The sequence below is a fragment of the Rhipicephalus microplus genome, chromosome 10 (genome assembly GCF_043290135.1).
Source record: "Rhipicephalus microplus isolate Deutch F79 chromosome 10, USDA_Rmic, whole genome shotgun sequence".
Classification (NCBI taxonomy): Eukaryota; Metazoa; Arthropoda; class Arachnida; order Ixodida; family Ixodidae; genus Rhipicephalus; species Rhipicephalus microplus.
In genome coordinates, this window is record NC_134709.1 from 3,661,994 (window position 1) to 3,677,647 (window position 15,654).

Sequence of the window (15,654 nt, forward strand, 5' to 3'; positions counted from 1 at the left end):
CCAGCTTTTCGTCCCATTCACAAAGCCCCATTTAGTGAAGATCCCCCTGGTCATCCAGGCTTTGCGATTGGCCGTGTACTTGACTGGGTGCTGTTTCTTCCCCTTGAAGCGGTGGGGTGATGTACTTTTGCCAATTACGAAAATTGGCAGCTTTTCAGAACCAGTCACGTTGGCACAAAGTAGTGCAGTGATCCGCGGCTTACTTTTTTTGCCGCCATGGCAAGGCTCACCTCTGAGGACTAAAGTCTTATGCGGTAATATCTTGAAAAAGACAGTGGTTTCGTCCGCCTTAAAGAAGTCTTTTGCGCGGTATGCTTCTAGCAACCGCAGGATGTTATTTTTCGCCCACTTAGTAGCCTCTGCTTCATCAACAGATTGCGATTCATTGCAGACCACTTTCCTGGCGATGTCATGGCGCTCCGTGAAGCGTCGGAGCTAACCCGATCTTGCTACGATGTAGTCATAGTGCATGATCCAGGCAAAGTCTCCTGCTTTTATTTGTAACATGGCGCCAATCATTGGCATATTTATGGCCTGCATGTTGAAAAAAAAAAAAACATTTAAGAACGACCCTTTCGGTCACTTCAAAGGCAGCAGTCCTTATCCTCTTAATATTTCCTTTCACGCCACGTGCAACAGTGTCGATGATGGACTTTTGCTTGCTAAGATTGTGGACAGTGTACACGTCGATACGTAAATGTCTCTGGCCACCTGGCTTTTCTTCGTTCCCGATTCGACGGCTTTTATCATGGTCACCTTTTGATCTAGCGTTATACGCTTTCACCACATTTCGGGCAGCAGTGGCGGCAGACGGTTCAGCGGAGCACGGTCCTAACTGTCTTCTTGCCCATGCGCAGAAACCCCGCAAAGTGGACGTCATCCGCGCATCCATACCAGCCTGCATTGCCCCGGGAATGACCAACTGAAGCCAAGGAAAGTTGGTACTATCCGCATATCCACCACAGCGCTGCGCGGGCACTTGACGGACCAGCTGGTGATACACCCCCCGCCCTTTATATACTCGGTCGCATCGTGGGACTCAACCACATTTCGGGCAGCAGTGGCGGCAGACGGTTCAGCGGAGCACGGTCCTAACTGTCTTCTTGCCCATGCGCAGAAACCCCGCAAAGTGGACGTCATCCGCGCATCCATACCAGCCTGCATTGCCCCGGGAATGACCAACTGAAGCCAAGGAAAGTTGGTACTATCCGCATATCCACCACAGCGCTGCGCGGGCACTTGACGGACCAGCTGGTGATACGCCCCCCCGCCCTTTATATACTCGGTCGCATCGTGGGACTCAACCACATTTCGGGCAGCAGTGGCGGCAGACGGTTCAGCGGAGCACGGTCCTAACTGTCTTCTTGCCCATGCGCAGAAACCCCGCAAAGTGGACGTCATCCGCGCATCCATACCAGCCTGCATTGCCCCGGGAATGACCAACTGAAGCCAAGGAAAGTTGGTACTATCCGCATATCCACCACAGCGCTGCGCGGGCACTTGACGGACCAGCTGGTGATACGCCCCCCGCCCTTTATATACTCGGTCGCATCGTGGGACTCAACCACATTTCGGGCAGCAGTGGCGGCAGACGGTTCAGCGGAGCACGGTCCTAACTGTCTTCTTGCCCATGCGCAGGTTGGTTAGTTTTGGTACGTTATTTATCGCTTGAAACTGCTCCTGCCGCTACTGCTGTCCTCGAGTTTTGTATTTTGTGACTAGACAAGTGCTGCAATGAGTGACGTATGTGAATCCTGTAAACAATACTTTTCTGAAGATGAGGATGTCATAACATGTGCAGAATGCCGGCAATGCTATCACATCGGAGAATGTATCGGAATAAGTGAACGTACCTATAAAAAGAAAGGGAAAGAGGCAAAGAAAGCCTTAAAATGTCAGACTTGCCGTGTGCCTTCATCTAGGAACACTCAGATGAATAATAACGCTGATCAATCAGCTTTAACGGAAGCCTTGAGCCAGCAACTTGCGGAAATTAACAAATGCTTGGCGCACTTGACAACTAAGGTCGATGACCTTACAGAATTAAAGCAAACAGTCTCCAGCATTGAACAATCCATTCAGCACATGTCAGATACGCATGACAAGCTTCTTGAAATCAGCGCAAGGCACGATAGAGACATAGAAAGCCTCCGCAACAGAGTAGAAGCTGTGGAACAAAATTTTGACGAAAAAGAAATTCGCAAGCTAAACCTAGAACTAAATGACCTTCAGCAATATAGTCGCCGCCAGAATCTGGAAATTCATGGCATGCCGTTTATTGAAAAAGAGGATACCCTGTCACGAGTTAACGACCTTGCGAAGAGGCTTGACCTGCAGACACTATCTGACTGTGACGTTGAAAGCATGCATCGCTTGCCACCCCGTAAAGGGAAACCCCCAGTTATACTGATAAGATTCGCTCGACTGAGCTTGAAGGCAGCATGGCTTGCTAAACGTGCCGAACTAAGAGGAAAAAACAGTAATATTCAGCTATTTGATAACTTAACTCCTGCAAATAAGAAGCTCCTTTGGATGGCAAGGACTAGAGCCACCGAGATGAACTATCGATTCACTTGGTCTTCACAGGGAAAGATTTTTGTCAGAAAGAATTCAGAAGCACGCGCAATCCGAATTGCATCTGAAGATGATCTAAACAAGATTGTTTAAACACTTACTGTACCTATCGCCTTTTATGGCTTTTTTCTGTTTTGATGATCAAGTCGATGCATTACAATGCTGTCTCTTTCAAGAATTTGATTAAGGACTCGAACTTTCTTTCTGAACGTGGTCTTTCCCTTTATCATATTAATGCACAGAGTATGAGGAACAAGGGTGAGGAAATTGAAAGCGAATTAGTACACCTCAACTATGACTTTGATATCATGGGCTTCTCGGAGACATGGTTTTCTTCACAGTCAGACGTGGTCAGTTTGGGAAATTACAATATGGAATCAGTATTCAGAACTGGAAAACGCGGTGGCGGTGTATCTTTGTATATCAAACAAAATTTGCCCTATGAGGCGTGGCCCGACTATTGTGTTGTGTGTAGTGATTTCGAAGCAGTTACTGTGATACACAACAAGGTTGTAATAGTACTGATCTACCGCCCCCCGAATGGTAATACTGACTCACTTCTTGAGTTTTTAGAGAAGCTTCAACATCATGCTAATTCTAATCGATGGTTCGTGATATCATTTGGTGATTTTAATATAGATATATCAAAAGATGGTCCTATTAAGCTAAAACTAATGGAGTTAATGTTGTCTCATGGCTGCGAAAACATCATTAGCACTCCTACCAGAATAACAAGCACATCAGAAACGATCATTGATCTCTGTTTCACTAATTTATCCCCTGACAGTGCATTAGCCGGAGTATTCAGCTCTGGTATAAGTGACCACTTACCTTTTTTTGCACTATTAACAATGCCAGAACTGCAGAATTCTCCAAAATACATGCGTAGAGATATAAACGATCCAAATATTCTTCGTTTTCGCTCTCTAATGTTTAACTGCAATTGGGATGACCTGTACCGAGAACCTGATCCGTCTAAGGCATACAACCTGTTTATGTCAAAAATGGTTAGTAACTACAATACTGCTTTTCCGTACGTTGTTGTAAAGAAACACAGGAGAGCAAGAAAGGAGTGGATTACGCCGGCACTTCTTAAGCGGATAAATAAAAAAAACAAACTTTTCCAGCACTTTTTGAAAACAAAAGAACAAACTGACCTCATTGAGTTTAAAAATTTTAGAAACAAAGTAAACAAAGACCTCAAGAAGGCGAAAATAGATTTCTATGCCTACAAGTTTTCTACAGTGATTAACAACTCAAAAATGGTTTGGAGCTCGGTTAATAAATTGATAGGAAGAAAACAAGCCACTGTCCCTAGCTATATACAGATAAACGATATTCACTTCAGTGGCAAGGCACTGGCAGACAAATTTAACCTTCATTTCCTTGAGGCAGGATCCTCAAGTAATATAACACAAGCGACTGACCTTAAACCGGCTGAATGCTATATTGAAAGCTCTTCCACTAATTCTTTGTTTTTATTACCCGTTACCGAGGAGGAAGTAGCCACTGTCATATGCTCACTAAAGAACAGCTCACCAGGAGAAGATGGCATTTCCGCAGCACCTATCAAGGCAGTTGCTGATTTGATTGTCGCCCCATTCACTTACATATGCAACAGACTCTTCTTGACGGGAATTTTTCCATGTGCCATGAAAATAGCTCGCGTAACAATAATTTTTAAAGGAGGTGATAAAAATGAACTTCAAAATTATCGCCCAATCTCTATTCTGCCGCTTTTCTCTAAGGTCGCGGAACGCCTGATATATAAGAGGGTATTTTCTTTTATAGCAAACAGAAATGTCATTTGTGAAGAACAGTGTGGATTCCAACCAGGTAGATCAACTCAGTCTGCTTTACTCCGTATTAAGGACAGCCTACTTCATAACTTTGAAAAAAAATTTTACACTGTGGGAATATTTCTCGATTTCCGTAAGGCTTTTGACTCGATAAAGCACGATATATTAATTAGGAAACTTCAACTGTATGGAATACGCGGGATTGCGCTTGATCTAATGAAAAGCTATCTTTGGGCCAGGAAACAATATGTACAGCTCCACAATTATAAATCTGATTTGGGCGTAATTAAGTATGGGGTTCCCCAAGGATCGATACTTGGTCCTCTACTTTTTATACTTTATATCAATGACATAGTTAACATTCAGTTCACACCAAACATAGTCATGTACGCCGACGATACCAATGCCTTCTTTTCTGGTTTAGATCTTCGCGATATTGAAATAACTGCAAATTCTTGGTTGGATAAACTAAAATCATGGCTTACAGTCAATCAGCTAGAACTAAACATAAAAAAAACTAAATTTATGCTCTTCAAACAAAAAAATAGGCCTATAGATTATGCTATCTCTCTGATTTTTAATGGAGAAAATATTGCGCAGGTAAATAAAATTCAGTTTCTGGGTGTGTGTTTTCAAAGTGACCTTAGTTGGTCCCACCATGTGGACAACCTGCGAATAAAAATATCAAGATCGATCGGTCTAATTCGACGCTTACAGCATCTCCTTCCAGGGAGAGTTAAACGGCAGCTTTACTTTTCTTTTATCTACTCGCAAATCATTTATTGCATTTTAGTCTGGGGTACGTGTAACAAAACAAATACAGAAAGTATAATTCTTCTTCAAAAACGCGCACTAGGTTTGATAAGTACCTCGGTCCCCACTAATATGTCTCTTTTTTATATGTATAATGTACTCCCGTTCCCAGAGTGCTATAGGATGCAACTAGCCATGTTAATCTTCAAAAAAATTAAAGATAATTTCCAGATTTTTTCTGATGTGTACTTAAGCAGAGATCTTACGTATAATCTGCGTACTGTTGCGTTGGTCGGGCCAATGTGCCGGACTAACTATGGTGTACAGTCAATTAATAACCAAATCATTCTTCTGTGCAACAGGATTCCTGAAATAATTGAATACGCTAAGGAGGCTAAAAACATAACACAATTTAAGAAGCGAATTTACAATGTAATAAACAGAACACAAGTCTACAGTGTATGTAAAGGAAATATGTAATGTATGTAATATTTATAGTATTCACTGTTTTTCAACTTGTATTGTATTTCAAAATATGTTATGGTGTTTTGTACTGTCCTGCTCTACCTGCCCGAGGTGCCTCACGAAGAGGGGCCAAGTCAGGAGACACACTCTCCTTTTGCCCCCTTCGTGGGCATTTCTGCGGAAATGTCCGAATAAAATAAATGAAATGAAATGAAATGAAACTTCCAGCCTGGCACATTCATATTTCTGGAATCACAAGCGCAGCGCGATAAAAGATAACGCAGGAGAGAGCACTAAAGAAAAACACACAAGCAAGAACAAGGCAGTTTACGTCTGCAAGTGACAACACTTTCAGTGGTTGCAGGCAGGTGCGCCGCGGCCGTGCTCACAGAAGAGAATGTGGGAGTGGGCTCACTGGCACAGAGAGAGAGCGAGTGAATATAAGTAGAAAGGGCACTCTTTACTGCAGCCCTTTAAGAAGCACGACTCAGCACCATGAAGAAGGGAAGACAAAGAATATAAAGAAGACACAAAAGAAACGAAAAAGGGGAGACATTCGCGGAGTAGTGAAGTCCTTGGCTGTCAGCGGCAGCCAAGCGGTGCAGATGCAGCGCCCGTGCGACACACTCTCCTCCAGAAACAGCATGCGTTTGGCACGCCTCAGCTTTGGTTGCGTTGCTGGCGGAGGCGCGGTGGAAGTTTTGAACTGCTACAGTTGTCGCATTGCGCACCATCTCAAATTCGTGTTGTGCACTGTCATGACACTGGCTCAAAAAAAAATTTTTTTAACAGAATTGTTTTGTATATCTCTAGCCAGTAATATTAAGTTCATTAAAACAACGTTTTAAGTGCATTGGTTTCTATAGGCACTTTCAAGAAGAATTAAGATTTGCTCGTTATGTACATTATTTCATTATAACCCATCTGTTTATAACAAGGTTTAACTGTGTTTGATTTATATGTGGGGTTTAACTTGCCAAAACCACCATATGATTATGAGAGATGCCGTAGTGGAGGGCTCCGGAAATTTCGACCACCTAGGGTTCTTTAACGAGCACCGCTTGCAAAGATAAAAAAAAAAGCTATGTATGAGCAAAGATTAATGGTAAGTCAAACTAATAAACTTATCCCTGAAGCACAGAAAACCTAAAATTTAGACATGTTAAGATAGCTAGTAGTCACGAAATAACCCCATGTCTTTGCTATCATGATACAACACTTGACAAACATAAAAAAACAAAAAACTTAATATTCCAACTGTCCACAAGTGTTGCAGTGGCCGTTTCCCTGACAAGGCGTTTGACATTGGTAACCACAGTGTGAATGCGACGTAGATGTCTTCTTCCGTGGCGATGATGCAGGTTCTTCATAGGACCGGCTTGACACTGGACATGGTCATCTGTGCACTGGGCAAATGACAAGTAGGTGGTTGTCCGCATAGCTGTGGATGTAGACAGAAGTCGGCTGCGTGGTCTGGTTCAGGCTTGGGAAATGATGTAACAGCTTATTACTCCAGGCCTTCCTTGCACATCTTCGGCTTTGCCAACATTTGGCCCAGGCTTCCACAATCGGTCTACACGTCGCCAGGCTGTTGCCATCTTATGTACGTTTATCTTTCAGTGTTCACAAACATAGGTGAAATTTCAGTAAATTTGGTCGAGCACCTAATATATAATGAACATTTTTACGAACACACAAGTCGCCCCAGTATGACAACGCTGGTGCACTCACAAGCCATGACATAACAAGCTACTTGCTTTTTGAGCACCTTTATTCCGGTTAACGATATTGTTTCGTGGTCAGCTGCACATAAGATGGAGCTATTATGGCTTTTTTCAGCTTGGAATTGAAAACTAAAGGATTTGTAGCAGAAAACATCAGCTTCACTTTACAACGCACCTGATGTCAGATACGCAAAATGATGGTCACCAGTGTTGGGTAGAGTTTCTGACTGGCGACTTCAAGGGCTCATTTCCCAACTGAATATTTTTGATGACACAGTTTTAGTATATGTGCAGGCCCTCTAGTTCTATTTTTTGTTAATGGAAAGGCTTCTTCGAGCGGGACCCACCTGAAGGAGGGGATGCAGGTGCCCGCCCTCCGTTGGTTGGCCCAGGGCAGCAAAGTTGTATGCCTTGAAGGGTCGCTGCCGCCACTGACCACTGGCAAGCATCTCGGCAGTCAGGTCAGTCTCGGGCTTGCTCAACTGTGTGGCAAAGTTCTCACCCCGCTGCACTCGATAGCTTTTGACCACCCTGCAGGGTTTTGCTAGACATTGACTTTGGGCAGAACCAACAATGAACTCAGCCTTGGACCACATCAGCAAAAGGGAGCTCATCACATCAGTCATACCTCTTTGCTGCGTAAAAAGCAAAATTTTGGGTTTGAACCGAATTCAAATATTTAAAGTGAGAATCGAATTGAATATTCTTCAAATAGTGCAAAGTCAAAACTAGAGAAAACAAGGTTGCGAAAAATCCCTAAGCACTTTCTTATGAGATAGGAATATAAAGATTTTTTTAGGCTAGGTTGATGAAGTGCTGTAGAGATGCTATTCCCTAGCTGTTTTATCACGAATGAGGCAATGCAAAGACAGAGTTATTTACATGATTAGGTGCAACCAATGTGGTGTCAACAACACTTCACACGTGAAAAAAAAAGACCGTTTGCTCCACCTCTCCCTGCTTCAACTACTGTGGAGGCCCAACTTAATTAGCGAATAAGAGCGTGCGTCCTAATTTAGAGTTGCATTGTAGACATCAACATACAGAAACACCTGAAATTTCAGTTGCTGAAAATCCAATTTTTTTTTAATTTTTGGTCTGAAACAGACCCCACCTATACTGCATTAGTTAGAACCCTTTATGACTGTATCAGAGCCCTAAAAAGAGCTCTGTCCAGAGTGTAATGCGGTGAAGTGTATTAAAAATACAAATGGGCCACTGTAACGGCACAGCATCTCCATGGCGTTTTCTCAGGCCAATTCACTTGCTACTACATTGTAGAGTGTGCAATGTAGCTTTACCGCAATGCGACAATGTAATGGGATGAAGCATATAAAAAAATCTGAAGGAATTATTGCTAATCGGACATCGACTGTATTTGTTTTCAGAAAGTTCAAATAATCAGAGTTTCATTGCAAATGATATCAACAAGCAAACACTAATAGAAAAATATTCGGAAGTTCAAATATTTGTACATCACTACTTTAAACCCCTTTGAATTCATGCATATGCATCTTTGTTAGAAATCTCAGTAGTTTTTACGAATGTCTTGTTGCATGTGTGCATGCAAGGTTTTTATTTATAGGCATTGTTGCGAGAATAATAAAAGAAATTGTTTGTAAACCCCAGTGCTTGCCTCTTCTATTCATTAAGGTCCCTCTTCGTTTGCGCTGAATTTTCATCTTAAAAAGCTTTACTTTAGTCTTGCCAGATGCTACCGAGCTAGCAAGCGATTAATCGTCACATAAGCTCAAAAGAATAAAAAATTTAATATTCCCATTGTTTAAAATACTCTAAAATGTAATAAGAAATGCAACTCAAATATGAGGGGGATTAAAAAAAACCTTTTCATTATTTTGTACCACAAAAATATAGGCAACTATGAACAAAAGCACGTATTAGATAACAGAAAAATTTTGAACACAAAAACAAGACATTTACTGGGACGAGATAGATGTAATAAATAAAGTAGCATTTATTTAAGCTAAGCTTATAAGAGCCTTCGTTTACAGTCTGTTTTCAATTTTATGCATATATAATTCATAAAGGCTCTGCTAAAGAGCCTTCATGCATCATTCTTTAGATAGGGATTGAGGAGGTCCGTCTGGTTTGGCCAAAACAAGGTTATGGCCAATACAGCATATACACCACATGTACTTGACAAGTAGTTTGGAGCCAGACAAGAGATTGGAAACGCTTCTCCTCAATTCCCACATTGTCAAGAATTATGCCAAGCAGATTTACACCAGCCCATTTGGGTTTGCTTTGCTTTCTCGCGAGGACAAACACACATCCAACACCTGCCATGCGACAATATAGGAAGCTTAGGCATTGTGCTACAATGTAATGATGAAGCTCAAAAAGCACTAGCGACCTATGCTAGTACAAGTGGCCTGTTTCGAGTAGTCTAGAGGAGGTCGACTAACTCGGGTGGATAGCAACTTTTAAAAAAACCACTACAATGAGTGAATGCAAACTGATGAAATCCAATCTTGATATGCTCACGCTGTGCACTTAATAATCCCTTCCTCCCATGATCCCAAACGGCAGCCCGAAGCCGTACATTTCTTTGAATTCAAGGTTTCATTCATTGCGAAAATTATCAGTAAACTTAAGCACTATATTTTTGTCACAGGCATGTGCTTCGGTTCTGTAGCTTCCACAATGCTGCTAAGAAAATTTGCCGTTGATCTCTATGTGTGGCTCTAGGATACCACCTCTGAGAACCTAATGAAATTGGTCCTCATCTTGACACACTAATTTTTTGTAAATGTCTAAGGCCAGGGGAATTACCTCCCACCAATTTTTTACCACTGTTCCACAAGCACATCTAATTCTCTCATATGAGGAAAGGAATTGCCACAAAATAACCCATCGTGAGCTACAGGCTGGAGAAAATCTGTGCCTGTTACTAATACAGAGAACTTGTCACAGCACTCATATCCATAAAATCCCGAACAAGCACCCCTCTCCTTTCCCACCATTTTCCTTCACCCAACGAGGACAAGCACATTAAATGAATAATTGAATCCTAATACCATCTTTGTGCTTCATGAATTTATATCTGCAACTGAACAAGGATATTTCCTTCGCCATAAGGTCACTTGCTTGAGATGTTACAGTAACTGGTGCATGCGAGGTGAAACACAATGGCCCCTTGCAATACCAATGAAAATGGGGAAGGGCAAAGTGCTTGCCCTACTACTTCCAAGATTATTGCTTTAGTTTCTGGAACTCTTGCAGATACATTACAAAAATACTGTATCGCTCAAAAAAGATTTTCTAAGCGACTTTTTTTTTTTTTTCTTCATACGCTGTGAAACCCTTAGGAAGACTTAGAATGTGTTAACGTGTAAGAAATGTAATAACGCTTTCTGCATACTTTCACAGGTACTTCATCGGTAAAATAATTATGCTTATGTACTCCATCTATTGTAAAAAGGTTGAAACACCATTAAAAGTTACGTGGACGCTTCTGTGTGCACCAAAATTTTGACATGAACATATTGGGCAAGTTCAAGCATGAGAAGTTGCTCGTCCTTCGTTGCTTAATTAAGATAGAATCTTTAAAATGCCAAATGTAATAATTATTGATGGGATTTAATGTTGAGAGATGCTATAGTGGAGGACTCTGGAAATTTTCACCACCTGGGGTTCTTTCAAGTGCAACTAAGTCTAACAAACCACAAATATTTTTGTTTATAGAAAAAAATGCAGCCAGGATTCAGTCCCGCAACTTGCAGGTCAGCAGTATAACCACTAGATTACCGTGGCGGGTACTACTAAATGGTGTGTGGATGTAGGAGAGAGGAGGTACCCATTAGTGTACAGCCGTACACATGCAGATGAGAATTATTCACAACTATAAAAAATGCCGTACACTTGGCGCAGCAGCTTTCGCCGTTTCAGTTCTTGCCGCTGAGCATCGTCCAACATGTGGGCGTGGCCACTGCGCACCTGGCACAGACTGGCCTGCACCAAATCCGGTGGAGGCTCGGTACAGGACAGCCGGACCGTACCGTGCTCCTTGTCCAGCAGCACCCAACCCAAGGCCAAGGCCTTGCTCAGGCCAAGTTGGTCCCCTCGGCTCAGGGACGCTCGTGGGAGGCCCTCGGGCCCAAGCCGGCGCACCAGGCGACCCTCGGGGCTCCCCTGCTGGCACACCTCGCTTCCCTCAGCCGTCAGCTCCCAGTGCTCGCCATTTTGCTGCTCCACTTGCAGAACCTGAGACGTGTTTGTGATGCAGTTCGTTGTCACTGGATTTATTTTTAAGAGGGGAGATGACAGGGTAGAAGTAGAGGCTCTATTATGCCTTCACCTGTATTAGATGTGGACTGTAAAAGAATATTTCAGTGCAAAACAATCACGAGAAGTCGCCAGCTGCAGACTCTGCCCACCTCCAACGTCCGCCATCTTGCCAAGGCATATAAGATGTAATGTGCTGCATGAAGTGAAGCTGTCGTCTCCTGGCAGTTTCAGCCGCTACAAATCGTTCAATTTCCCTGCCAAGCTGAAGAAAGCTAACATATTTTGATTTCACGCGCCATATGACCACGAAACAATATCGTTCACCGGATTGCACAGATTCACAAGGCAAGCGACTAGTTAATGCAAAAGGATTACGCCACATAACACAATATTACGATCAAAAATTGTGTGTTATAGCCCTTTATTAAATCTAAGAACACAAATATCCAAAGTGCACTCATGAGAAAGGGCAAAATATTTTCTTTACATTTCACAAGGTAACAGAAATCTTGCGAGGGAATCTTGCATTTCCTTGCAAGATTTCTTCATAGTATGACTGGTAACTTGAATATAAATGGTCTGCCATACCTTCGTCCAGTTACAACTAGACAAACAAGACACAATAGACCTAATACATTGCAACCAGCCTCCAAAAAAAGTTCTTTTCCCCAGAATTATAGCGGACTGGAATAGACTTCTATATTCAGTAAATACGTCACTAAATTACAGGCAGTTTTTGGAAGAGCATATTTTTTGGCTAGATTTGGTGCTTTTCTCCTGCTCTGCAACTTTTATTGTACCGTCATTGTCATTGATTGCATGCATATTTGCACTTTATTTTTTTTATGTGATGTGTACCCTTCATGCTTGGGCCAAGTTGGCCTGCATAGCTTGGACATGGGAAGGTGCCTTGTGGTGCAGTAATTATTTGCACTAGCCGAACACTGCTGAGATTTATACGAACTAATCCATAGTAGCCCATAACTGAACAGTCACTCAGCCTCAATAATATTTTTCAAACACAGAAAGATACGACAACTTGCTTTGTACTAAAGGTTTTCCAAGGTTGCCTGTTACTGCTGCAGCCCAAAGAAGTAATGGGCACGAAACTAACACACTCGTGGACATAGGAAAGGACGGACAATGGCTGCACATAACAATCGACACATTATTCTTCGTCGCTGCGCGATCGCAGAAAGGTAAACCTACAAATGGCAAGGCTTGGCAATCCATTTGACACAATCGCATGTTAAGCTTTGCTCGATGGCACATGAAGAACACATCAAAGCACGCCGTCTCAGAGTTCACACGGATTCTTTACGAAAAGTAGTGGGACTGGGTAGATATCAGTACATTTACAGAGTATTAGTAGGAAATTTGTGATCCGTTGTAACGTTCATAAATACAGCACAATTTTTTAGCCTACCGGTCACCTGTCTCACTGCTGGAGCTAAATATCTGTTCGTCGGAACTTACATTTCCGAAGGCTTGGATGCTCTTGATAGTGCCGACTACTTTCTGGTGGTCCACGTCCATAACACGGGCCAGCTGCAGCGAGTCGCAAGCCCCGTGCTCGGCGACATACTGAAGAATACCTTCCACCAGGTCAACCATGCTTGTCGCAGGCGCTTTCGTTCGACGATTATGCAATCCAAGCACCTAACACGAACGGTGTGAGAAGCGTTTGCACTCGGCCACACGACAGCATTCGGCACCCCTGCGTCCTCGTTGGCGAGCAGTCAGCAACCCCGCACGAGCTATCGCAATTTCACAAAACGCATGTGCAACCAACCAATCACCGCGTATAACGACGGTGTGCTAGACCAACGCCTCCTTTAGAAAGATGCCTGCCGCGTGAGAAAAAAAAAACAACTGCCACACTCTTTTCCTCCTTCATTTTGAAAATGTTCTCGGTCGCTAGCGTCACCTGTGGCGGATGGTGCAAAAACGCAACACTTTGCATAGCCTCCGAAATAGTAGTGCACAATTGCAGGTCTCGAACAACTCTCGACTGACGGGCCCACCAACCGCCCGTCGCCGTGAAGATAGTGTCGGTCGCGAGCGCTACCGCGCGGAGCTTGTTTAAAAGTGAAGGCAGGCCAACTCCGCTGGCAGCGCGAGCCATTCCTCAGGCATCTTTCTAGAGGAGGCGTTGGCTAGACCAACGCCTACTATAGCCTTTTTGTGCCTGCCGGACACGGAGGAAGGAAAGGTGCTCCCGTGCTGCCGGATTATCGGCGGTCACTTGGGAAGCGGCGGTCGTCGAAACTGCGATAGTGGCGCCGCTCAAGTAGGGGGTGTCTTCAAACACATTTTTACGTTTTCAGAGCTTATATGCAACAAAAGTAACGTAAAAAAGCTTTAAAAGGTGTAAACGTAGTTATAATTAACCCTACGTAAGTGAAGTCGTCATTCAGCAAGCAACTTTTTTAATACAAGGCACCTTTTGAAATTAGTAGCAAACGCCAAAAATGCCAATCTCAAAGGCCAAGTACAAAGACCCTTATTTCTACGTAGGCAGCGCCGTCATAGATGACCGGCGTTTCGCGCTCATTCGGCAGGCACGGTAAATCTAGGAGGCGTTGGCTAGACCATAGCACAGAACACCATAGCCTCTTAGATTTCTCTTGCCTGCCGGATGAGTGCGAAACGCCCATCATCTATGGCGGCGCTGCCTACGAAAGGATAAGTGTCTTTGTACTTAGCCTTTGAGATTGGCAATTTCAGCGTTTGTTACCGTTTTTAAAGGCTATGCTGTGTATTGAAAAAGTTGCCTGTTGAATGACGTCGTCACTTACGCAGGGTTATTTATAATTACGCTTACGTCTTTAAAAAAATTACGTTATTTTTGTTGCATTTAAGCTCCAAAAACGTTAAAACTTATTTAAAGACACCCTACTTAAGTAGCGCTACCACTATTGTTCTGACGACGGCCGCTTTTTATCTGACCGCCAATAATACGGCAGGCAAGGGAAATCTAGGAGGCCATAGCTAGGCCATAGTCATAGCCTCCTAGATTTCTTTTGCCTGCCGAATGATCGCGAAACGCCGGTCATTTATGGCAGCGCTGTTTACGTAGGGATAAAGGTCTTTGTACTTGGTCTTTGAAATCGGCATTTTTGGCGTTTGCTACTTATTTTAGAGGCTATGCCTTGTATTGAAAAATTTGCCTGTTGAATAACGGCGTCACTTACGTGGGGTTAAATATAATTACATTTAAACCTTTTAAAAAATTTTACGTTTTTTTTTGTTGCATATAAGTTCTAAAAGTGTGAAGACTTATTTGAAAACACTCCTACTTAGGTGACGCCACTACCATAGTTCTGATGACGGCCGTTTCCCAAGTGATCACCGATAATCCGGCAGGCAAAGAAAATCTAGGAGGCTATGCCATAGCCTCATATATTTTTTCTGCCTGCCGAATGAGCGCGAAACGCCCGTCATCTATGGCAGCGTTACCTACGAAGGGTTAAGGGTCTTTGTACTTAGCATTTGAGATTAGCTACTTTGACATTTGCTAATTTAAGAGGCTATGCCTTGTATTGAAGGGGTTGCCTGTTGAATGAGCGCAAAACGCCCGTCATTAATGACGACGGCACATACGTAGTGTTAAATATAATTAACCATAGTTACGTTTACGCCTTTTAAAAACTTTTTACGTTATTTTTGTTGCATATAAGCTGCAGAAACATAAAACTTATTGGCAGAGACTGCTGCGCCGCGCGAGCCACCCCCACACAGAAACGGCTGCTGCGCCGCACGGAAGTGACGTCATGCAATTTTTGATTCGGCGCTTTGTTTGAATAGTTGGGAGTGTCTAGCGGTACGTCTAGACATAACGATAAAAGCCGTTAAAATTACGTCCAAACAAAAAAGTGAACAAAAATGTTAGTTAGGTTTAGCGTGACAACAATACAAAACCGGCTTGTTTGCCATCTCAAGCTGATCGGCAGCTGTGGGCGTAGTTGGTTAAAGCAACACATCATCTGGTGAGGTCGGTGGTTCAAGTCCTATTGCAGTTATCGATACTTACTCTTTTTGTTGTTGTTGTTCACGCATGTATTGTTTTACTATTTGCGCCTCCTCATCAG

General features: G+C 43.0%; 1 protein-coding gene across 1 annotated transcript in view; it reads right to left on the reverse strand.

The window, feature by feature from the left end:
- Window positions 1-13,362, reverse strand: part of alpha-PheRS (phenylalanine--tRNA ligase alpha subunit) — a 40,122-nt gene extending 26,760 nt beyond the window's left edge. Inside the window, exons 1-3 of the mRNA XM_037432578.2 lie at window positions 13,040-13,362; window positions 11,196-11,539; window positions 7,663-7,846 (exon numbers count right to left, since the gene is read on the reverse strand). Of these exons, the coding sequence (XP_037288475.2) occupies window positions 7,663-7,846; window positions 11,196-11,539; window positions 13,040-13,177 (666 nt within the window). The 5' untranslated portion in view covers window positions 13,178-13,362. The remainder of the gene's footprint in view (window positions 1-7,662; window positions 7,847-11,195; window positions 11,540-13,039) is intronic.
- Between the last annotated feature and the right edge of the window lie 2,292 nt (window positions 13,363-15,654).